We start from the raw sequence: 26,327 nt of genomic DNA on the forward strand, positions 1-26,327 counted from the left end.
AGCTGGAACATCTTGCCAAGAGCTGGAACATCTTGCCAAGAGCTGGAACATCTTGTCAAGAGCTGGAACATTTGTAAGAGCTGGAACATCTTGCCAAGAGCTGGAACATCTTGCCAAGAGCTGGAACATCTTGCCAAGAGCTGGAACATCTTGTCAAGAGCTGGAACATATTGTCAAGAGCTGGAACATCTTGCCAAGAGCTGGAACATCTTGCCAAGAGCTGGAACATCTTGTCAAGAGATGGAACATCTTGTCAAGAGCTGGAACATCTTGCCAAGAGCTGGAACATCTTGCCAAGAGCTGACACATCTTGTCAAGAGCTGGAACATCTTGCCAAGAGCTGGAACATCTTGCCAAGAGCTGGAACATCTTGCCAAGAGCTGGAACATCTTGCCAAGAGCTGGAACATCTTGCCAAGAGCTGACACATCTTGTCAAGAGCTGGAACATCTTGCCAAGAGCTGGAACATCTTGTCAAGAGCTGGAACATCTTGCCAAGAGCTGGAACATCTTGTCAAGAGCTGACACATCTTGCCAAGAGCTGGAACATCTAGCCAAGAGCTGGAACATCTTGCCAAGAGCTGGAACATCTTGTCAAGAGCTGACACATCTTGCCAAGAGCTGGAACATCTTGCCAAGAGCTGGAACATCTTGTCAAGAGCTGACACATCTTGTCAAGAGCTGGAACATCTTGCCAAGAGCTGGAACATCTTGCCAAGAGCTGGAAACATCTTGTCAAGAGCTGGAACATCTTGCCAAGAGCTGGAACATCTTGCCAAGAGCTGGAACATCTTGTCAAGAGCTGACACATCTTGCCAAGAGCTGGAACATCTTGCCAAGAGCTGGAACATCTTGTCAAGAGCTGGAACATCTTGCCAAGAGCTGGAACATCTTGTCAAGAGCTGACACATCTTGTCAAGAGCTGGAACATCCAGCCAACAGCTGGAACATCTTGCCAAGAGCTGGAACATCTTGTCAAGAGCTGGAACATTTGTCAAGAGCTGACACATCTTGTCAAGAGCTGGAACATCTTGTCAAGAGCTGGAACATCTTGTCAAGAGCTGGAACATCTTGCCAAGAGCTGGAACATCTTGTCAAGAGCTGGAACATCTTGCCAAGAGCTGGAACATCTGCCAAGAGCTGGAACATCTTGCCAAGAGCTGGAACATCTTGTCAGAGCTGGAACATCTTGTCAAGAGCTGGAACATCTTGTCAAGGCGTGGAACATCTTGTCAAGAGCTGGAACATCTTGTCAAGAGATGGAACATCTTGCCAAGAGCTGGAACATCTTGCCAAGAGCTGGAACATCTTGTCAAGAGCTGAACATCTTGTCAAGAGCTGGAACATCTTGTCAAGAGCTGGAACATCTTGCCAAGAGCTGGAACATCTTGCCAAGAGCTGGAACATCTTGTCAAGAGCTGACACATCTTGTCAAGAGCTGGAACATCTTGCCAAGAGCTGGAAAATCTTGTCCAAGAGCTGGAACATCTTGCCAAGAGCTGGAACATCTTGCCAAGAGCTGGAACATCTTGCCAAGAAGCTGGAACATCTTGCCAAGAGCTGGAACATCTTGCCAAGAGCTGACACATCTTGTCAAGAGCTGGAACATCTTGCCAAGAGCTGGAACATCTTGTCAAGAGCTGGAACATCTTGCCAAGAGCTGGAACATCTTGTCAAGAGCTGACACATCTTGCCAAGAGCTGGAACATCTTGCCAAGAGCTGGAACATCTTGCCAAGAGCTGGAACATCTTGTCAAGAGCTGGAACATCTTGCCAAGAGCTGGAACATCTTGCCAAGAGCTGGAACATCTTGTCAAGAGCTGACACATCTTGCCAAGAGCTGGAACATCTTACCAAGAGCTGGAACATCTTGTCAAGAGCTGGAACATCTTGCCAAGAGCTGGAACATCTTGTCAAGAGCTGACACATCTTGTCAAGAGCTGGAACATCTAGCCAAGAGCTGGAACATCTTGCCAAGAGCTGGAACATCTTGTCAAGAGCTGGAACATCTTGTCAAGAGCTGACACATCTTGTCAAGAGCTGGAACATCTTGTCAAGAGCTGGAACATCTTGTCAAGAGCTGACACATCTTGCCAAGAGCTGGAACATCTTGCCAAGAGCTGGAACATCTTGCCAAGAGCTGGAACATCTTGCCAGAGCTGCACTAAGTGCAGAACCGAATGTTAAAGTGACCAGGGGGTTTTGTTGATACTCTACAGTCATTGTTGACTGTAGAGAACATCACAACTGGGTCCACGTGTGCGAGTCTCTACGCACGACGATGGGCCTCTGTGCAAGTCTACGGTGAGCGGGCCGAGACCAGTAGTTCACGACTCTTCCAAACCCAGTAGAATCACGGGCAGATGAGACCCGGGTTTAAACCCTGCCTCTCAGCGGCGCCGGCTGCACGTCTCGAACCCCGCCTGAGCCACCCGGCCTTCTCACAATGCCGCAAAGCTTCCATCGCAGTGGCTGTTGACGACGATGGAGATGGCCGAGTATCCCAGTGTAGGACGACAGAGCTTGGGCGATCGTCTGCGGCTTCTTGCCCCCTCCGTGTCGCCCTCGGAGAGGGGGGCGAGTAGAAATTGCGCGCCTTTATAAACCTACGTGTACGCGATGTTCACGCTTGTGTGTAAGCTGCCAATGAACGTGCACACACAAGAGAGAAAAAACAAGTACTGACAGAAACTTGAACAGGCCGCCGCCTGCGATTAACCAAGTGCATTGACACCATTGGAACCTCATTTGGCAGTAAAAAATATGATAATTGTTTTTTTACCCTTCTATCTGGCTACAAAACTGACACCTTTTTTTACGAGAAGTCATGTTTGCATAGACCACAATACCTGCAGCCATAATGCAAACAAAAAACATAACTCTGATAATGTGTGCACTGTCCTTGAAGTTGATTGACCTGCGCCTTTTGGCGTCATCTGGTTCAACCCATGTGAGACTAGGCTCTAAGGAAAGCTGTCTCGCGTGTTGACCAATCAACTTCAAGGACAGTGCATAACATTATCAGAGTTATGTTTTTGTTTGCATTATGGCTGCAGGTATTGGGGTCTATGCAAACATGACTCCTTGTAAAAAAAGGTGTCAGTTTTGTTGCCAGATAGAAGGGTAAAACACCAAGTGCATAGAGTTAATGATCTCAGCCCGGTCTCCAATGACAGCGCAGCATCATCCTCGAGTGACATTTGGCTCTGCGCTGATCTCCATCACAGCCGAGAATCAGAACATTGCCTCGACCGTCACGTGACCCCCCCAACGTCGCAGAGAGAGCGGGAAAGTGCCGCCCTCTTCTCAGTGTGGCTCAGAGAGGTCACGTGTTGAAGAGGGGACCTCAAGAGGTAGCTTTGCGACATCTGCTCCTGTGGTTCTGTGGGGGTGGGCGGGGTTGGCGATCTCCAACGGGGCAGGATTCCTCCCCCCCCCCCCCCCCACGAGGATACAGACGGCGACAAACGGAGACAAGAACGCGCTCCGATTAAGGTGCGAACGGGCCGTGTTAGTGAAATGGCAGAAGCCTAAAAACGTACAAACTGCAGCAAGTATCCGGAACAGCAAATATCAACGGCCAAGTGTCCCAAGCATGAACGTCAAACAACAAAAGCCACTTCCAGAACGAGGCGGCTTCAGTGTGCGGCGACTTGACCGAGCACATCGCGTGCGTCAACGGGGAGTGCTGGAGGTCAGCGGCCCAGCGGCGGACCCAAGTTTCACTCGCGACCGTGGCCAACATCAGCGGCAGATGATATTGGTCCTGGGCCTCCCCTAGGTCGGCTCAGCCTTAAAACGAGTTACCTGGTGCGTGGCCGGGCGTGCAGATCGTCACGCCAGCCCCCCCCCATAGCTGCCCCCGTACCATCCTGGACAGGCGCTTGCCAACAGCACAGCCAGTTAACGACTACGGGGGGTTGGTGGGGGGTTGGTGGGGGGGGAGTCGCTGCACACCGCCCCACAACGCCGGTGACACAGGTTCAATTCAGACCATGGCCGCCACCGTTTCACTGATTAGCATCCGAACCTGGCATGGATCACAACCCCCCCCAACCCGCCCCACCCACCTCCCCCCCCCACCCCCCCCACCCACCCCCACCCACCCCGCCCCCCCACCCACCACCCAACCCGCCCCCCCCCCACCCACCCACCACCCAACCCGCCAGCCCCCCACCCACCCACCCCCCACCCCCCCGCCCCCCTAATCACACTGCAGGTCGTTGAGTCGCACGTCGAGGTCGGCAGCGGCCATATTGCCTGCGGCCATCTTGTCTGCGGACACGCTGAGCGAGCCGCCCGTGGCTGGCAGAGCTGCGGGGGGGTGGGGGGTGGAGGGGGTGGGTGGGGGGGAGACACACGGAGAGAAAACAGCGACGGTCAAGCGCACGCACACGGAACACCGCCACTCGCACAAAGACAAAGGTCCCCGTGCAGCCTTCACTAATTGGAGGGGCGAGTGCCGTCAGCGAGCGGCACCTACGAAGGCTGCCGGCGCCGTGGCGCACGAGGGGGGGGCGGGTGGCCAGCACCACGCCCGGCCGCCTTTGTCTCTCCCCCAGTGCTAGCGATGTTCACTACACACCGCACCGGGTACTCGTTTGAGGCCGAGTCGACCTAGGGGAGGGCCCAGGACCGGCTGGGTGGGTGGCTGGGTGGGTGGCTGGGTGGGTGGCTGGGTGGGTGGCTGGGTGGCTGGGTGGCTGGGTGAGTGGGTGGCTGGGTGGGTGGCTAAGTGGGTGGCTGGGTGGCTGGGTGAGTGGGTGGCTGGGTGGGTGGCTGGGTGGGTGGCTGGGTGGCTGGGTGGGTGGGTGGGTGGCTGGGTGGGTGGCTGGGTGGCTGGGTGAGTGGGTGGCTGGGTGGGTGGCTAAGTGGGTGGCTGGGTGGCTGGGTGAGTGGGTGGCTGGGTGGGTGGCTGGGTGGGTGGCTGGGTGGGTGGCTGGGTGGGTGGCTGAGTGGGTGGCTGGGTGGGTGGCTGGGTGGGTGGCTGGGTGGGTGGGTGGCTGGGTGGGTGGCTGAGTGGGTGGGTGGCTGGGTGGGTGGCTGAGTGGGTGGGTGGCTGGGTGGGTGGCTGGGTGGGTGGCTGGGTGGGTGGCTGGGTGAGTCGCGAAATGAAGAAACTCACTCGAGAGTTTGTCCGTGAGGCCGAGTCCCAGCTCGTCCAGCACCTGGCTGACGATGGCATCACTGCATGCACACGCACACAGACACACACACACAGACAACGTACACACACACACAGACACACGCGGAGACAGACACACACACACGCACACACACACGCACACAGACACACACAGACACACACGCACATAGACACACACACGTACACACAAAGATAAAGATCCCCCGTGTAGCCTTAACAGACTGTAGGGGCAAGTGCTGTTAGCGAGCACCTATGAAGGCCGGAACGGTACACGAGGGGGTGGGTGGCCAGCACCACGCCCGACCGCCTTTGTCTCCCCAGTGGCGATGTTTACACACCGCACCAGGTACTCATTTAAGGCTGAGTCGACCTAGGTGAGGCCCAGGAACGGTTCAGATAATCGTCAACGGTGGTGGCCGTGAGGTGTACAGTCTGGAAAGTACCCACGTGGCAAATTTCCAGTGTGTTGCATGTCGGGAAGTACGCTAAACATTTTGAACAGACACACACATACACACAACTTTGCCTTTGATAATTGTTTTTTACCCTTCTATCTGGCAACAAAACTGACACCTTTTTACAAGGAGTCATGTTTGCATAGACTGCAATACCTGCAGTCATAATGCAAACAAAAAACATAACTCTGATAATGTATGCACTGTCCTTGAAGTTGATTGGTCCACACCCGAGACAGCTTTCCTTAGAGCCCAGTCTCACATGGTGTTGGACCAGATGACGCCAAAAGGCGCACAACTCAAAGACAATGCACCGTCAGAGTATGAGAGCTCGCGACTCCCCCCATCACCTCTCCTCCTCCTCCTCGTCGCCCTCATCGCCCACGGCGTCGTCGATGGCGTCGTTCATCACCTCCTCCTTCACGTCCGTGATCTCCGACTGCTCCTCAAACTCCATCATGATCTTGTGGACCTGCGGCAGCGTGAGCTGGGCGGGGTGCGACACGCGCGCCGGCGGAGACGAGTCATCGGTCGTGTAGTGTATAGTGTAGTGTATAGTAGTGTATAGTGTATAGTGTAGTGTATAGTGTAGTGTATAGTGTAGTGTATAGTAGTGTATAGTGTAGTGTATAGTGTAGTGTATAGTGTAGTGTATAGTGTAGTGTATAGTGTAGTGTAGTGTGTAGTGTAGTGTATAGTGTAGTGTGTAGTGTAGTGTATAGTGTAGTGTATAGTAGTGTAGTGTATAGTGTAGTGTATAGTAGTGTAGTGTATAGTAGTGTAGTGTATAGTGTAGTGTATAGTAGTGTAGTGTATAGTGTAGTGTATAGTGTAGTGTATAGTAGTGTAGTGTATAGTGTAGTGTAGTGCCTCCATAGAGCCCAGTGTGTTCACTTACCCACCATTCCCCTGTTAACGACGGGCTGTTGTCGATGGAGTAAATATTAATGAATGCATCGATAAACCCCGTTTCTTTTAACACGATGTGTTTATAATGTTGTTAGTATCTTTATGAATTAATATGTTCATTGTTTAAATGTTATAAAGAACTTCTTTTGAAGGGTAACTTTCAATGCCATCGGAACGAATTAAGCCTTTTCGCTTAACCACCAGTTTCACGGAACCAATCACCAACGTGAAGAAGAGAGATTTCACTGTAACAAATGTAACCCAAGTTCAATATTCAAACATAAATAACCATCTTCTTGGTTCTTTCGGTAAAGTCATCACGTAGAATGGAAATAATGAAATAATAAAAATTAAACATAATAAAATACAATTCTCACGACGTTTCGGCCACAACGCAAGCAGCTGTCCTCAGGTGAAGACCAGGTCTGTCAGAAAGACAGCGTCTAAATGAAACACCACCAAGCTTGGCAGCGTATATTTAAGCTGCTGGGTTGGAGGGGGAAGAGCGCCTTGACAAAGGAATTTGCATATCAAGAGGAATTTAGCATATTTAAGATACAATGTTGAAGAATGGCAGTCGAAGAAGCGTCGATGACATTTTTTTAAGTTTTGAAATCCCATCGACGATACTCGTGCCATTTTTGAGTTGCTCCTGTTTGTGTAACGTATCGCTGACCAAATTCTTTTCCGGAAGTACATTTTCAGAGCCAACGAAACGCCCGTAAAATCGCGGTGGTGTTGACGGTGGTCACCCATTAAATTAGCAACCAGGCCCAAAAACCCTGCTTAGCTTCCAGACAGCCAATGAGGTGCGGGCGCATGCCGCAGTGATTTGCTCGCAGGCGTAGAGTCGGCATTTCTTCTTCAACGCATTTATTGTTTCTGCTTCCATTGTCCACACTTTGAGTTGTTCCGTGTTACTTTGGTGACCCGGGTGATCACACGCGCAAAATTCTCGTCTCTGGAGTTGGTAAGACAAAGGCGATTAAGCGCGATTCTAACGCTCGCGAAGCTCCGTGTGTGCGAGGCAGCGGGGCCCAGCACACCTACCTGCTGGTTCATGGCGGCCATGGCCCTGGTGACGCCCTTCATGGCCTGGGCCATCGCGCCGTTGGACTTGAGCGTGTGCATCTTGAGGGACACGGCCTGGATGTTGGCTCGCATCACCATGAACTTCTTGATGTGGCGACGCGTGCGCACCAGGTCCTTGGCCATGATCTTGACGGCGTCCTGCCGCGGGCGAGGGTCAGGGCGGTGGGCTCAGGGCGATGGGGTCAACGGAGCGATAAGAAACGCGACAAGGGAGATGGACACGGGCGATAGAGACGGAGAGAAGGCGAAAGACACAGGCAGGAATAACGAGACACACAGAAACAGCGAGAGAGAGAGATCCACACACGAAGAAAGTAGGACACAGAGACCAAGCCATGGAGAGACAAACACAAAAACAGAAAGATCCACACACGAAGGGCACAAGACACACGACAGAGAGACAGAGCTGAGACAAAAATAGAGACACAGAGAGATATGGGGAAAGAGGCACGTACAGAGAGAGAGAGAGTGTGTCTGTCACATGGAGATGGGCACATTCCATTCCCAAACTCAAAGTTGCCGACCCTTACCCGCCTCCTCCTCCACCCTGCACACGTGTCCCACCCATCACCCTGCACACGTGTCCCACCCATCACCCTGCACACGTGTCCCACCCATCACCCTGCACACGTGTCCCACCCATCACCCTGCACACGTGTCCCACCCATCACCCTGCACACGTGTCCCACCCATCACCCTGCACACGTGTCCCACCCATCACCCTGCACACGTGTCCCACCCATCACCACCTCCCGCTAATCCCGACTCCACCCACAGCGCTTTCCTCCCCACTGCCACGTAGCTTAGCGAGGGCCCATCAAACTATATACCCGTGCTCCCTCACCATGTGGCCGGATTTGGCCATCTTCTTGATCTCAGCGACGATCTTCTTCTCCTGCGTCTGCAGCGTCTGTCTCTCGCGCTCCAGGTCTCTCATGGCGCGCGCGAGGGCTCGCTGGTTCCGCCGCACCATCTGCTCCGGAGTCTTTCTCTTTCCACACAGGCAGTCCATGGCTGGCTGCGACTCTGCAGAAACAACGACGACGCCACAAGGCGCAGTTCAACGACGACGACCACCACGTGGTGGTGACGCGCGCCTGTCACCCGGCAGCGCTGTGGCGAGCGCGGGGCTTGGCCTGGTCGCACACATGTCGTGACAGTCTCGTCGCTTGGACGCCGAGGAGCCGTGCCCTGCACGGCCAGGAGAGGGCGCTGCAGCGAGCGTGGACTCCTGACAGTGTCCGTGTGTGTGGCGGAGATCGGTGACCCCCCCATTCATCGCACCACTCCCAAATGTAAACGCTCGTGACGGTGTGCAGGACGTGGGTTCGAATCCCGATCCTGACGCCCGTAGAGTTGGAGTTTGTCAGCTCTCCCCACCACCACCACCCCCCACCACCCCCACCACCACCCCCACCACAACCCCCCCCACCACCACCCCCCCCCACAACCCTCACCACAACCCTCACCACCCCCCCACCACCACCCCCACCACAACCCACACCACCCCCACCACAACCCTCACCACAACCCCCACCACCCCCACCACCACAACCCCCACCACAATCCTCACCACAACCCCCACCACCCCCACCCCACCACCCACCAGGGGTGGGACAAAGTCATTGTTATGCAAGTCCAAGTCGAGTCTGAAGTCATCAAATTCATGACTCGAGTCTGACTCGAGTCCAAGTCACATGACTCGAGTCCACGCCTCTGCCACCCACCCCCACCACCCCCCCCCCACCACCCCCCCACCACCACCCCCCCACCACCACCCCCACCACAACCCCCACCACAACCCCCACCACAACCCTCACCACAACCCCCACCCCCCACCACCACCCCCACCACAACCCCCCCACCACAACCCCCACCACCACCACCCCGCGTCAAGATGACAACAACAACAAGCAGCAACGTTTAGACAAAACATAAACCACAACAAGTCGTCTTGTGAGCCATGTAAGCGCGTAACAACGACTGCTTCATCACTCAAAGCTGCTCTAGAGGAGTTGTACACCCCGAGCTGTCGCTGCTGTTCAGTGGCCTCAAATACAACGTGTCGCTCCGGATGATCGCTACAAAGTGTGACCTGTCTTCTTGGTTCTTTCGGTAAAGTCACGTAGAAAGGAAGCAATAAAATAATAAAAATAAAACATAAAATAATTCTCACGACGTTTCGGCCACAGCGCAAGCAGCCGTCCTCAGGTGAAAACCAGGTCTGTCGGGGAGACAGCGTCTGTGTGCTGTTTCATTCAGACGCTGTCTCCCCGACAGACCTGGTCTTCACCTGAGGACGGCTGCTTGCGTTGTGGCCGAAACGTCGTGAGAATTATTTTATTGTTTTATTTTCATTATTTTATTATTTCCCTTCTACGTGACTTTACCGAAAGAACCAAGAAGATGAATCCCTGCAGTCACGAAAGCTTTAAATCGAAGTATGACCTGTGTTTTGATTTAGTGCGCTGATCTTAAAGGTGCGTTGAGAAATTATAATTCTGCGACTGATGCTCCTGCTGCTGCTGCTGTAGTGGAGAGACTCGTGCAGCAGCAGCAGCTGTGGCTGCAGGTTCTGCTGGTACGTGTTGTTTATGAAGTTTATTGTGAAAACTCCGTCACAGTTCCTATGATCACTGTTTCATTGCTTGCATGGCTTTATTTTGGTGATTTAAAAAAGTGTATTGGTTTGGCCATGTTTGTTTGTTTGTTGTAGTACAGAATTAGACTGATGGCCTTAATCTAAGTTGTCTTGTGGTTGATGTTGTTGTTTGACTTGCATCCCACTGGGATGTTTGCACACAGTGTTGGTGTACACGGTGCTTTCTCTGCAATATTTTGCTGTCTTTTCTTGGATTTTCTGTTTGCTCTTAGTCACATATTCACTTTAAGATGTTTTCTTGTTCATGTTTTTGTTTTTTGTTTGTTGCGGTTGCACCCGATTCAAGAGCCGAATGGCTCACAGGGCTACACCTAGTACTTGAACTTGAACCTCACCACTCACCCCCCACCACTCACCTCGTCACTCACCACTCACCTCACCACTCATCCCACCACTCACCTCGTCACTCACCCCACTCACCTCACCACTCATCCCACCACTCACCACTCTCCTCACCACTCACCACTCTCCTCACCACTCATCCCACCACTCACCTCGTCACTCACCCCACTCACCTCACCACTCATCCCACCACTCACCACTCTCCTCACCACTCACCACTCACCTCACCACTCATCCCACCACTCACCTCGTCACTCACCCCACTCACCTCACCACTCATCCCACCACTCACCACTCTCCTCACCACTCACCACTCAACTCACCACTCACTCACCACTCACCTCACCACTCACCCCCCACCACTCACCACTCTCCTCACCACTCACCACTCAACTCACCACTCACTCACCACTCACCTCACCACTCACCTCACCACTCACCCCCCACCACTCACCACTCTCCTCACCACTCACCACTCAACTCACCACTCACTCACCACTCACCTCACCACTCACCTCACCACTCACCCCCCACCACTCACCACTCTCCCCACCACTCACCACTCAACTCACCACTCACTCACCACTCACCTCACCACTCACCATTCTCCTCACCACTCACCACTCAACTCACCACTCACTCACCACTCACCTCACCACTCACCCCTCCACTCACCACTCACCTCACCACTCATCCCACCACTCACCTCGTCACTCACCACTCACTCACCACTCTCCTCACCACTCATCCCACTCACCTCACCACTCATCCCACCACTCACCTCGTCACTCACCACTCACTCACCACTCTCCTCACCACTCATCCCACTCACCTCACCACTCATCCCACCACTCACCTCGTCACTCACCACTCATCCCACTCACCTCACCTCGTCACTCACCACATCTCACCACTCACCTCACCACTCATCCCACCACTCACTCACCACTCTCCTCACCACTCATCCCACCACTCACCTCGTCACTCACCCCTCACCTCACCCCTCACCACTCATCCCACCACTCACTCACCTCACCACTCATCCCACTCTCCTCACCACTCATCCCATCACTCACCTCGTCACTCACCACTCATCCCACTCACCTCACCACTCATCCCACCATTCACCTCGTCACTCACCACACCTCACCACTCACCACTCTCCTCACCACTCATCCCACCACTCACCTCGTCACTCACCCCTCACCTCACCGCTCTCCTCACCACTCACCTCGTCACTCACCACACCTCACCACTCACCTCACCACTCATCCCACCACTCACCCACCACTCTCCTCATCACTCATCCCACCACTCACCTCGTTACTCACCCCTCACCTCACCACTCTCCTCACCACTCATCCCACTCTCCTCACCACTCACCTCACCACTCATCCCACCATTCACCTCGTCACTCACCACTCATCCCACCACTCGCCTCGTCACTCACCCCTCACCTCACCACTCATCCCACCACTCACTCACCACTCTCCTTACCACTCATCCCACCACTCACCTTGTCACTTCTGCTGCTTCGACATTTTTACAACTCCTAGGAGGTGACGTCATCACACCCACAGTGCCATGGGTTGTACTGTTGTGCCAGGCTAGGTACATGAGGAGGTCACATGACAGACCCAGCAGGTGCCATGGGTTGACTGCTGTGCCAGGCTAGGTGCATAAGGTCACGTGACAGACCCTGCAGGTGCCATGGGTTGTCTGTTGTGCCAGGCTAGGTGCATGAGGACGTCACGGGACAGACCCTGCAGGTGCCATGGGTTGACTGCTGTGCCAGGCTAGGTGCATGAGGAGGTCACGTGACAGACCCAGCAGGTGCCATGGGTTGTACTGCTGTGCCAGGCTAGGTGCATGAGGTGGTCACGGGACAGACCCTGCAGGTGCCATGGGTTGTCTGTTGTGCCAGGCTAGGTGCATGAGGACGTCACGGGACAGACCCTGCAGGTGCCATGGGTTGACTGCTGTGCCAGGCTAGGTGCATGAGGAGGTCACGTGACAGACCCAGCAGGTGCCATGGGTTGTACTGCTGTGCCAGGCTAGGTGCATGAGGTGGTCACGGGACAGACCCTGCAGGTGCCATGGGTTGTCTGCTGTGCCAGGCTAGGTGCATGAGGACGTCACGGGACAGACCCTGCAGGTGCCATGAGTTGACTGCTGTGCCAGGCTAGGTGCATGAGGAGGTCACGTGACAGACCCTGCAGGTGCCATGGGTTGACTGCTGTGAGAGAGGTGGAGGTGGTGTTTTGTGAATGGGTGAGAGAGAGAGAGAGGTAGGGGGGAAGTGAGTAGGTGAGTGGGTGAGTGAGTGGGTGAGTGGGTGACTGAGTGAGTGGGTGAGTGGGTGAGTGAGTAGTGAGTGAGTGGGTGGGTGAGTGGGTGAATGGGTGAGTGGGTGAGTGAGTGGGTGAGGTGAGTGGGTGAGTTAATGAGTGTATGAGTGACATCACATATACAAAAGATTGCTTACATTTGTATTATTTTATTTCCATGATAGAATATAGACTTGTCATCAGTGTACAAGTTTAAAAGTCGATACGACATTGGGACGTGGGTTAAAATTGAGTTACATGATTTGAGCATGCAACAGACAGAGTTAGTGAATAAAAAGCGTGTAAAAATATAAAAATGCATTATAATATTATAAGAGGCCGGAACTCATTTCACCATGGCCATTATCATTTTACCTGAGCATCTTCATGTCCATACCTTCGGATAATTAATAAAAATGTATGTGTTTGTGCCAAATGCAGTGTTGCATAGAGAGAGACACACATAGACACACAGAGACACACACACACACAGACACACAGAGAGAGACACACACAGAGAGAGACATACACATAGACACACAGATAGACACAGAGAGAGACACACACATAGACACACAGAGAGACACACGCACACACAGACACACAGAGAGACACACACATAGACACACAGAGAGACACACACACACATAGACTGCAGGCGGGACTCGAAATTCAATAAATCTACGAGCAAACTTGGAAAGCGGTTGCGAGTAGCAGCAACATCATCAACACCAGCGAACATCACCACACGCCTCGCCAAATAGAAGCTGTTCCAGCCATTACATTAGGGGCGAGTGAATTAAACGTTTGACCAAATATAACGGGCTCATTTTTAAATGGATAATCTTCTATGGCCCGAGGAATGATGTTATAGAAATATCCAAATGGCCGATGTCAGAAGAAAAGTTTCCCACCCGTGTTCAAGACGAATGAATGAGCGCCGCTGTTACAATGGCAACACTGTCGTCACGGGGACATGGCCTGTGTGAGTGCACATTGTGTGTGCTCACTACCAGGGCACTCACCGTGACAGCGTTGTCTCTGAGACACACAATCACCAGTTCAATCACACCGTGTGCGCTTATGTCGCTGTGTCTGTCTCCATGTCTGTGTTTGTACCCTTCTACCCTCCTACTCACCCGCCCACTCACTCACTCACTCACCCACTCAATCACCCACTCACTCACCCACCCACCCACCCTCTCAATTGCCCATCCACTCCCTAACTCACCCACCCACTCACCCACCCACCCACTCACTCACCCACTCACTCACCCACTCACTCACTCACCCACTCACCCACCCACTCACCCACCCACCCACCCACTCACTCACTCACCCACCCACCCACCCACTCACTCACTCACTCACCCACCCACCCACTCACTCAACCAGTCATATGCGTCGCACTGCACCCATTCCAGCGTCTTGGCCTGCGGCCGCAGGCAGCGGCGCGCGGCGCAAGCCTCCTCGCCCCCCAGCGCGTCAGCCACGAAGACCACCTCCCCCTCGTCGCCCCCCAGCGCGTCAGCCATGAAGACCACCTCCCCCTCCTCCTCACTCTCCTCCTCCTCGTCTTCCGTCGCGCCTCCACCGCCGAGGCCCCTCGCCGTGCTCCACGACGAACTGCGCCCTTCGCACGCGACCGCATCCTTCGACGCGCTTGTCACGGCGCCCTTCGCCGCCGCTCCGCTGCCGCCGGGGCTCCCGACGTCCGCCCCTGCGGCGGCCTTCTTTGAGGCCGCCGGGCTCTTTGCCGCCGCGAGCGACGGTGGGGCCAGGTTGGAGAAGGCCGGGCGCCAGCTGAAGAATGCGGAGCGCGAGCAGGCGACTGACGTGGGGATCCTGACGAGAGACGCCGGCGTCTTGAGGGACCAACTTTGGGTCCCGGCGAGCGACGCCGCCGGAGATGGCGCTGGAGATGGCGGCGCTGGAGAGGAGGTCCTTCTGGGGCGGCCGCACGGCCTCCTGGGATGTCAGTCGCACGGTGCAGAGGGCAAGCGAGTGAGTGGGTGGGTGAGTGGGTGAGTGGGTGGGTGAGTGGGTGAGTGGGTGAGTGAGTGAGTGAGTGGGTGGGTGAGTGAGTGAGTGGGTGAGTGAGTGGGTGAGTGAGTGGATGAATGGAGTGAGTGGGTGGGTGAGTGAGTGAGTGAGTGGGTGGGTGGGTGGGTGAGTGAGTGAGTGAGTGGGTGAGTGAGTGGGTGAGTGAGTGAGTGAGTGAGTAAGTGAGTGGGTGAGTGAGTGGGTGAGTGGGTGGGTGAGTGGGTGAGTGGGTGAGTGAGTGGGTGAGTGAGTGGGTGGGTGAGTGAGTGAGTGGGTGGGTGAGTGGGTGAGTGGGTGGGTGAGTGGGTGGGTGAGTGAGTGAGTGGGTGAATGAGTGGGTGAGTGAGTGGATGAATGGAGTGAGTGAGTGGGTGAGTGAGTGAGTGGGTGAGTGAGTGGGTGAGTGAGTGAGTAAGTGGGTGAGTGAGTGGGTGAGTGAGTGAGTGAGACACAGTGCGACCTACCTGTTCTTCACCACAACGCAAGCAGCCGTCCTCAGGTGAAGAACAGGTCTGTCGGGAAGACAGACGCTGTCTTTCCAACAGACCTGTTCTTCACCTGAGGACGGCTGCTTGCGTTGTGGCCGAAACGTCGTGAGAATTTTATTTTATTATGTTTTATGTTCATTACTTTATTATTTCCCTTCTACGTGACGACTTTACCGAAAGAACAAACAAGATGCGTGTCGGTGGTGACCACGCTGAGTGCCGTGTCACCAGCACGGCCGTGATGACCCCCCCCCACGCTCACCCAGTTCCGGCGGTGCACTGGCAGCTCCCAGAATGCCTCCTGGCGCCTCCACTTCCTCCGCACGCCCCACGAGGTCTCCCCGCGTCCCCCACAATCCCCGCTGAGGAGCGAGACTGATGTCGCGATGGCGGCGGCGGTCGTGATGATCCGTCCGAGAGGAGCCACCGGGTCACCGTGGCTTCTGGGCAACGGAGGTCGCGGTGGGGTCGGCTCGCGGTGACCTCCGCGTCCGGGTCGCGCCCCGCCGCGCGCACCGGCTGGCGCTGCCGCTTGCGGAGGGGCGCCATGAGGGGGTCTGTGCGTGGGGGGGCGGCGGTGGGGAGAGAGGGTTAGAGTCAGGCGAGTGGTGCTGGTGTTGGGGTTACTGGTAGGAAAATGGAGTTGGTGTTTGGGATAGTGACAGTGTTGGTGTTAATGTGTTGTGAGTAGTGATAGTGTTAATGTGTTGTGAGTAGTGATAGTGTTAGTGTTAATGTGTTGTGAGTAGTGATAGTGTTAGTGTTAATGTGTTATGAGTAGTGACAGTGTTAGTGTTAATGTGTTGTGAGTAGTGATAGTGTTAATGTGTTATGAGTAGTGATAGTGTTAATGTGTTGTGAGTAGTGACAGTGTTAGTGTTAATGTGTTGTGAGTAGTGACAGTGTTAGGGGTAATGTTTGAGTAGTGATAGTGACAGTGTTAGTGTTAATGTGTTGTGAGTAGTGATAGTGTTATAGCGGTCGTATTAGGAGATGGTGGTAGTGATAGGAGTGGTGCGAGTGTGACAAGTACTTCTCGTGGTAGTGGTGGTGTTAGTGAAAGGAGTTTTGGGTCGTGTCGTTAATCAGATGGAAGTGTTTGGGTTATGTAAGTGTTGGAGGTCGTGCTAGTGCTCATGTTTGTATTGGAAGTAGTGCTTGTGTCAGGGCTCCTGTTAACTGTTGTGTATGTACCCCCTTTTTATTTTTTTTAATATTATTTTTTTTAAGGCTTATTCTGCCATCATATATAATATTGTTTTTTTAATAGACACGGGGCCACGTGGGAACGAACACGCCCCCACACTTCCACAGAGGCCCCCACACTTCCACAGATGCGCGCATACCTCATTTCAAAGGAAAGAGGACATGACAGGGGGGGCAATAAGGTAATAAAAAAAAAACTCCCCTAAATTCACACAAGAGGAACAAGGGAGGCGGGGAATTGCAGAACCAGGAGACACGGAGGAAGAGATAATTATATTCTGAACAAAGATAAGCCGGGATATCAGATTAAATAATCACAAGAAGTCAAATAATAAGTACGGAATTAAAGTAGAAGAGGAATCAAGGGCGGAGAAGGCTCTCAAAATTAACCAAACACAACACCCATGGGAAGCGAGCAACACGGCCGCCTTTGTCTTTCCGAGAGGATCTCCACACACAGGCACCAAGCTAGGAAATGACACCCATAAAGGGGGCAATGGCTCAAAGGAAATAAACACGTCTTCGAATAAATAAGCGCATGCGCCGGGTGCTCCCACCGTGGAAACAACCGCCTTTGTCTCCCCACAACACGGACAAACACGCACGCGAAACACACGGACGGACACACACACGGACGCAGATGGTTCAGCCCACAGGAAGGTTTTATGACACAGCCTTTGAACAACTCGGGAAGCCGAGTGGAAGTTTCCGATATAAACCGAAGGAAAATCCATACAACTCAGATCGTCAGGGGCTCTGGCCCCCATCACAGAGATCGTCAGGGGCTCTGGCCCCCATCACAGAGATCGTCAGGGGCTCTGGCCCCCATCACAGAGATCGTCAGGGGCTCTGGCCCCCATCACAGAGATCGTCAGGGGCTCTGGCCCCCATCACAGAGATCGACAGGGGCTCTGGCCCCCATCACAGATCTCCAGGGCTGTGGCTCCATCTCTCCTCGTCGCCGCCAACGAAGAAGCTCCTGTCATTCAGAATGACGAGGTTTGCGGAGTAGCGACGCGTAGCTACAAGCCGAGGTCTGCACCACCTGAGAAGAATCGCTACCCTGAGTCGCAGAGTTGCGAGTGAAGCCAACAAAGACGCCAACGTCCACCCTGCCACGAACGAAGCATCGCTCCTCGTCAGAGTGACGACCAGCGAACAACCCGCAGGAAAGGCGGAGATCGCTGAACGAGCGACAACGAGCGACACCTTGCGCCACCGAGCGACACCGAGCGACACGAGCGACCGAGCATCTTCAAGGACAGCATCGTGCCAACTCGTCATCTAGCAGTAGAAAGAGAGAGCGCACGAGCAGCACCAAGCCCCCGGAACCATCAAGCGCCAAGCAAGCAAGTTTCTTCAAGGAACATCGTGCCAACGCCGCTCAATCCAGCAGTGGAGAGAGAGAGAGAGAGCAAAAGCCGAGCGACACGCCGAGCGAGGGAGCAGCAGGAGCTGTTCGTATCCTCTCACACCACACAAGCTAACGACACAATTAATATTACGAGGGGACAACGCACACACAGCACGCACACGAATAAGACTTTAAAAGAAAAACTGTCTTTTCGTTTCAAAAAGGTTTGCCATTTCGAGGTGGTGCGTTCAATATCAACTGATCGTGCAAAGCAGTTGCTGCCGTCGAGTTACATAAATGCATAAGAGTTTTCGTTATTCATATTGCATAATTGCATAATGTCACAACTGCATAAGTTTTTGTCGTTCATATTAGTTAATTGCATAATCTTGCCCATGAATTATTGACGCATGTTTGACCTGCATGATAGAATGTCACGTGCTTGTTAGAATAAAATTGTAATCCAGAAGCATATCGAGGGTTCCTTCCAAGTCCATGCAAAACTGTCTTATTCTTGACAACTGTATCCTGTGATGAGATATGAAAATGGAGACCTAAAATATTATAACACACACTAGGATAATCGGTAAATGAATCTATGATAATCGTGTTATCCTGATTGATAACCCTGGATAAACGAAACTAAGCAAATTATCACAACTGCACACATTAATATAATCGCAAGCCTCAGCATAAATTACTACGATTATCTCCGTGATTATCATAATTTATGCATATAATTACACGCATTATCATAATTTATGCGTATTAATACACACACTATCATAATTAATGCGATTTGCGCATTTTTCGGAAAATTATTAATTTTTATTATTTTCATCAAAATTTCATAATACCAACACATACAACATAGCGCTACATGTTAGTGTCAGAGGCAGTGTTAGTATGAAGGGACTGTGCCAGTCATAGTGATGATGATGATAGCAGTGACACGAGTGGTGTGTGTGTGAGGTAGTCGTAACATTGGTGTTAGCGATAGGAATTAGGAGTCAGTGAGTGGGTTATGTTCGTGTCAGCGCTGGGGGTGGTGTTCCTGTTGCACAATCAGTGCAGCCATCGCGGCGAGCGACAACGCCCCGGCGAATGGCACCGACCGACGCCGTGAACCCACGACCCTCGGCGGTTACCGCTGTGAACCTATCCGGTGAAGCCGCCGCACTCACCGGACTCAGAAGCCGGCCGCCGCCGCCGCCGTTCCGCGCCGGCTGTGTCGGCGGGAGTGGCGCCGCCGGTGCCATGGTAGGAGAGCGAGGACGCCTGCAGCGTGCTGATGCTGCCCATGGAGGTGAGAATGACGCGTGGCGGTAGCGGCGGCGGCGTCACCGGGGCGGGAGGAGTGGTCGGTGCGTAGCGGCGGCCACGGCGACGCGGCGGGTGGCACGACATGGGGATCACTCACCCACTCACTCACCCACTCACTCACCCACTTACTCACTCACTCACCCACTTACTCACTCACTCACTTACTCACGCACTCACTCACCCACTTACTCACTCACTCACGCACTCACTCACTCACCCACCCACTCACTCACACACGGGACACGCACAGACACGGGGGATCATTGACACTTCGTATCTGCGCACGCACAGAGACACGGCACGCACAGAGACACGGCACATGCACAGAGACACGGCACATGCACAGAGACACGGCGATTATTCACACGGATGCCTGCATACAAACCGAGACACGGAAACACAAGCGGAGACACGGCAGAGACACAGGGATGATTCACACTCACGCTCGTACACACAGAGACACGGCACACGCACAGAGACATGGCAGCACCCAGAGACACAAGGATGACTCACACTCACGCTCGTACACACAGAGACACGGGCACAGATGGAGAGATGACTGCTGCAAGGGCTAGACGGATTCATTACGTGATGACGTGTTCGTGACAGATGGTGATTAGGTGGAGATGCCTTCATTCAGCAGTGGATAGCTCATGGCTAAATGTGTTTGTTCCACTTGAAACCACAGCCACCCGGCGCTTCACTTGACTCAATTGGAATCACACACACAGCAGCAGCAGCAATCATCAACCCCGACTGGCTGATTCTCCTCATAGGAGTCAACCTGAACTCTGCATGCATTCACTCACTCACTTAAATCATTCACCCACTCGCTCGTGCAAATGAGACTCCTCCACTATCTGTCTCTCTCTCTCTCTCGAGAGAGAGAAGTTGTTTGGTTTAGCCATGTTTGTTTGTTGTAGTACGGAGTTAGACTGATGGCCTTAATCTAAGTTGTCTTGTGGTTGTTGTTGTTTGACTTGCATCCCACTGGGATGTTTGCACAGCGTTGGTGTGTAACGGTGCTTTCTCTGCAATATTTTGCTGTCTTTTCTTGGATTTTCTGTTTGCACTCAGTCACACATATAGTCACTTTAAGATGTTTTTTGTTCATGTTTTTGTTTTTTGTTTGTTGCGGTTGCACCCGATTCAAGAGCCGAATGGCTCACAGGGCTACACATAATCAATTAACTTGAACCAGGCTACAATTACATCAACCTGAACTTGCATGTCACTCACCGGGGCCGCGCCTGACCCGTGCCCTCCCAGTTTCGCCAGACCGTGCCTCAAACATAACAACATCACTATGAGATCTCTTTTAACAGTGGCAAAATATAGTAGTAGGTTTTTACCCTTTTAAACTGGTACAAAACTGACACCTTTATTCAAGGCATCATGGACCAATCAACTTCAAGGACAGTGCATATTATCATTATCAGAGTTGCTTCTTTTTGTTTGCTTTTTGACTACTTGTGTTGTGGTTATTGCAAACATGATGCCTTGAATAAAGGTGTCAGTTTTGTACCAGTTTAAAAGGGTAAAAACCTACTACCATAACAACATCAACAACAACATCACCCACCCCACATAGCAATGCAGTCATCGCTGTGTGTGTGCCATGAAGGAGCGTTGCCCGAAACGTCGCCTCTCAACGTCATTTTGTTTACGTGTTGACGTCACGTTGTTGTTGTTGTTGTCAGTGGTCGGATGCATTCGGCTTGCTGGATGAAGGACTCCCCCTACCCCCATGGATGGTGACGATGGTGACGCACGCATACAAAGACAAAGGTCCCCCGTGTAGCCTCTAACAGACTGCAGGGCAAGTGCTGTTAGTAGCGAGCAGCAGCAGCAGCTACACACAGACAAAGATCCCCCAGGTAGCCTCTAACAGACTGCAGGGGCAAGTGCTGTTAGTAGCGAGCAGCAGCAGCAGCTACACACAGACAAAGGTCCCCCGTGTAGCCTCTGACAGACTGCAGGGGCAAGTGCTGTTAGCACGGCCGCCTTTGTCTCCCCCTGCGGCGATGCTTTCTAACACACACACACACTGCACAAAGTTAACTCGTTTGAGGCCGAGTCGACCTAGGTGATGAGGAGCAGTTGGGAACACGGCTGAACGTTGGGGCACATGGTTTACCTCAGGGTTGTTGTTGTTGTTCCAATCTCCATCAGAAGTTGTTGTCTTACTCGGCACCACTCTCAGGACGCCATCTTCTTTGACATTTGGCGGGAAACGCGGCCCCGCGCGCGCGCCACTTCCTGGTGGGCAACTCGCGCTCCCATTGGTCCACGCGGCGCACGAAGCTCCGCCCACCTCGGCGCCGATTGGTCGACTCGGTGTTGACGGGGAGGGGGTGGGGGGGGGTGAGGAAACGAGACGCTGTGATTGGATGAGAGGGTCCCAGGAGGTTCGTGGGGGGGGGGGGTGTGGGCTGCGTTTAAATAAGAATAAAATAACATCCACCAACAGCGTGGACTTTAAACGTTACAACAAAAATGCACAGTATAATATAACTTACTATACAATATTCTTAGGTTTTTTCGGTAAAGTCACGTAGGTAAAAAATCTAAATTAATAAAAGTAAATTTTTTATTTTACTTTTATTAATTTTGATTTTTTTACCTACGTGACTTTACCGAAAAAACCTAAGAATATGAATCCTTGCAGTCACGAAAGCTTCAAATCTAGAATTACTACGCAATGTAGATATTTTTTCAGTCATTAGCGGCAATAGCCCATCCGCGTGCTGTGAGGAAGAGCCAATTGTCCGTTTTTTCTTCAAATAAATGCGGCAGCTGATTGGTTGGAGGGGGCCAGGGGGCGTGAACATGTGTAGCCCCGCCCCCTACCCTGAGTGGGCGGAGAACGTATTGAAGCTCCGCCCACTTCACGCTGATTGGTTGGATGGGACCAGGGGGCGTGAACATGTGTCGTCACCCACCCCCCACCACCTTCGTGGGAGGGGAAAATATTGAAGCTTCGCCCACTTCACGCCGATTGGTTGACAAGTCATCGATTGACCCCGCTCCTCGCCGCTGATTGGCTCTCGGTAACATTTAAAATTCCCTATGTAGGCTGGTCAAACTCTAGATCCACTCGGCCAGAAAACCCCATTTCAATTAAGTGTCACGTGACGACGGCCTCTTCAGATTGATAAGTTTTTTTTTCAATTTGCAGTTTCTGATGAAAAAAAATCAGTTTCCTTGTAATTTGTCTGATGATAAAACAAAAGATTCGTAATTAGTGCAGATTAGACATTTGAGTAAATAGTTTAACCCTGCTAAATAACCACCCACTCACTCACCCACTCACTCACTCACCCACTCACTCACCCACTCACCCACCCACTCACCCACCCACTCACTCACCCACTCACCCACTCACTCACCCACTCACTCACCTACTCACTCACCCACTCACCCACCCACTCACCCACCCACTCACTCACCCACTCACTCACCCACCCACTCAGTACACACACAGAGTAGACACACAAAGTACAGACACACAGTACACACACAGAGTACACACACAGTACACACACACAGAGTACACACACAGTACACACACACAGACTACACACACAGAGTACACACACACACAGTACACACACAGACTACACACACAGAGTACACACAGTACACACACACTACACACACTAGCAATCTAAAGCAACGCAGTAAATTCAAAGAAGCAATGTTCTAAAGCCAACAGCCGGTCAACTTTAATCTTCGCCAGACACTTCACCACGGCCAATGCGCCAATATACATTCCGCAACATTCAATGCTGCCTTGTGAAATACAAACACAACTCAATTAAATTGTCATGTCCATGCTCATTTCAGATTAAGACCGGTCGCACAAAAGCACCCATTTCAGGAGACAATTTAAAGTCCGACTTAACAGACATGTTTTACCTTCACCCATTAGACTAAAGTTCAAAACTTTCTTTAAAATTATAAACGTCTAAAGTGTTCAACCAAACGCGGTGTATACCTTGTGTACACACCGTAAACATTGCAAGAATCGCGTATCAATTAACAAAACCCACATGCAGACTTTTTGGTTCTTCCGGTAAAGTCACGTAGAAGGGAAATAATAAAACATCATAAATTACAATTCTCACGACGTTTCGGCCACAACGCAAGCAGCCGTCCTCAGGTGAAGAACAGGTCTGTCGGAAAGACAGCGTCTGAATGAAACACCACCAGGTTTGGCAGCGTATATTGCTGTGTATATTGCTGCCAAGCTTGGTGTGTTCATTCAGACGCTGTCTTTCCGACACACCTGTTCTTCACCTGAGGACGGCTGCTTGCGTTGTGGTGAAGAACAGGTCTGTCGGAAAGACAGACGCTGTCTTTCCGACAGACCTGTTCTTCATCTGAGGATGGCTGCTTGCGTTGTGGCCGAAACGTCGTGAGAATTGTATTTTATTATGTTTTTATTATTTTATTATTTCCCTTCTATGTGACTTTACCGAAAGAACCAAGAAGATGAATCCCTGCAGTCACGAAAGAATCTTTAAATCGAAACCCACATGCAGTCCTTAACGTAACGTTTCTTCAGACCCAACAACATTTTTTTTTTCAAATCAAACAAACCCCCAATATGTGTACGCTCTGGGTGGGAGCTGTGGTTCTCTGCAACCTGCAACAACAACAGCAGCAGCAGCAGTGAGCGGCATTAGCAACGTCAAGAAGCAACACGACAGATCGTGGTCAAACCCCGCAAAGGGCTGGATTGTCACTTGGAGAATTGCCGATTGTGGCCGACATTTCTCCGCGCCATCCAATCTCTAACGTGGGGCACGAGAGCGTTGACAAGCGACTGCCGTTTGAAACAAACTCCTCCACATCTTTATCTCACCGGGTGAGACCCACGCAGCTGTGTGAGCGCTCGTTGATTTAGAAGAGTTGTTCACGATGTAATACGCAAATTGTATCGCACTGGTCAACAAACAAAATAACAACATGTAGTTCTGGCCTGGACTTTTGCAGTTGTTCTGGACTAATTTCAGGGTGCCGATTTCCAAATCTGATCTCAAGATTTGCTCTATCACATCTCATTTTTAAATCCTTTATATTAAGTATGCTTGCTTGCTTGCGTGCTTGCGTGCTTGCTTGCTTACGACCGTGCAAATCTTTCGGTCGTTTTTTAACCCACTTCCCGTGATCCAATCGAGCTGACATTTTGCACACAGACTCGTTGTGCGAGACAATTAATGTTTGTGAAAATTTTTTTCCAAAATTTTACACTGTTTAGGGAAAACAAATTAAATATTTAATTACCAATTGCTTAATACTGGCAGACAATCATCTGACCCATAGGTGGCAGCCATCTCAAGCCAGAGGACGAGAGGACTCTAGCCGCCACGCATATAAAGGATTTATAGTGAAAAACTTTGTTTTTACGGGTTATACTTATTATGCTATCGGCATACCCCATGAAATGGTCTCTCTCTGATCCTCCACGGAGCAGCGTGTTCTCACGGGGAGAACCTCACAAGCAACATCAACAGACTTCCGTTATCGTGTTGCAGAGAGCCGCCCTCACCTGCCGGGAAGACAGCGTCTGAATGAACACCGCCAGGCTTGGCAGCATATATTTAAGCTGGGTTAGAGGAGAGCGCCTTGACAAAGTAATTTGCATATCACATATCAACAGAGGAATGTAGTTTATTTGTGGAAAATTCCGATATGGGATTAGTCACTACTTGTGGAATGTGTAGGAGGTGGGCGGGGGGGTTTCAAAGTCATATTATGCAGGATTAGCAGCATCGAAGGGAGGGAGTAGGGGTAGCATTAATAAAGGGAAGGAATCATATTCTTAGGTTTTTTCGGTAAAGTCGCGTAGGTAAAAAAATTAAAATTATAAAATAAAAATCACGACGTTTCGGAGGCAACACAAGCTTCCGTCTTCAGGTGGAACCATCACAGCCACGACAGCTGTATCAAGTAAATGTAATCTCGTAAATGTAATCTCTCATTTACTTGATACAGCTGTCGTGGCTGTGACGGTTCCACCTGAAGACGGAAGCTTGTGTTGCCTCCGAAACGTCGTGATTTTTATTTTATTTTACTTTTATTAATTTTAATTTTTTTACATACGTGACTTTACCGAAAAAACCTAACAATATGAATCCTCGCAGTCACGAAAGCTTCAAATCTAGAAAGGGAAGGAATGTTAATAGTACGGTAGCTGCAGCAGCTAAGCCACCACGTAAAAAAAAGTAAATTTAAACTACATCAGTGTCATCAATATACTAAATATACTCTCCAAACAGGTCCCTGCGGGGTGGGCTGGTAGGAGCAAACAAATACGATACGAAGGGAGAGTTTGAGGCCTAGTTTTAGGCTTTAGGCCTAGCTGTAGGCTTTAGGCCGCTGTGAGTTAATTTTTAATTTAATTTTTTTAATTAAAAACTATCTCAGGGAATTATAAGGGAATGTGACACTTGTTTAGCCAGGAAAGCCTCACTGAGTCTAAAGGTTTTTGTAGGGTCCTGCCAAGTGTTTGCAGTAGGGGGCGATGTTGCTACACCTAATCGGACATCGGACGGACGGACGATATAATCTATTGTAGGCTGGTCCACTTTGTTCATACCAGTATAAGCCGAGCTACTGTCACCGTCACCGCGGTCGTCACCTGTCTAGGCTGGACCTCGGCCGGCGGAGGAGGAGGAGGCTGCCCCCCCCTCCCCCCCCCGGCGGCTTTGGGCGCGACCGTAATTATAAACTACATCAGTATCATCAATATACTAAATATAGTCTCCAATAAGCTGAGCTGCTGTCACCGCGGTCGTCACCTGTCTAGGCTGCACCTCGGCCGGAGGAGCAGGAGGAGGCTGCCCCCCCCCCCCCCCCCCCCCCCGGCGGCTTTGGGCGCGACCGTAATTATAAACTACATCAGAATCATCAATATACTAAATATACTCTCCAATAAGCTGAGCTGCTGTCACCGTCACCACGGTCGTCACCTGT

General features: G+C 51.7%; 1 protein-coding gene across 1 annotated transcript; it reads right to left on the bottom strand.

The window, feature by feature from the left end:
• Positions 1–4,203: 4,203 nt before the first annotated feature.
• On the bottom strand, positions 4,204–8,613 carry LOC133362483 (charged multivesicular body protein 2a-like). Its single transcript, XM_061581432.1, has 5 exons — positions 8,446–8,613; positions 7,560–7,739; positions 5,951–6,087; positions 5,125–5,186; positions 4,204–4,313 (listed from the first exon to the last, which is right to left on the bottom strand). The coding sequence occupies exons 1-5, from the start codon at positions 8,611–8,613 to the stop codon at positions 4,204–4,206; spliced, it is 657 nt and encodes a 218-aa protein (XP_061437416.1).
• Positions 8,614–26,327: the final 17,714 nt, after the last annotated feature.

This window comes from Lethenteron reissneri, unplaced genomic scaffold (genome assembly GCF_015708825.2).
Source record: "Lethenteron reissneri isolate LAM-NWPU_2019-01 unplaced genomic scaffold, ASM1570882v1 scaffold_1497, whole genome shotgun sequence".
Classification (NCBI taxonomy): Eukaryota; Metazoa; Chordata; class Hyperoartia; order Petromyzontiformes; family Petromyzontidae; genus Lethenteron; species Lethenteron reissneri.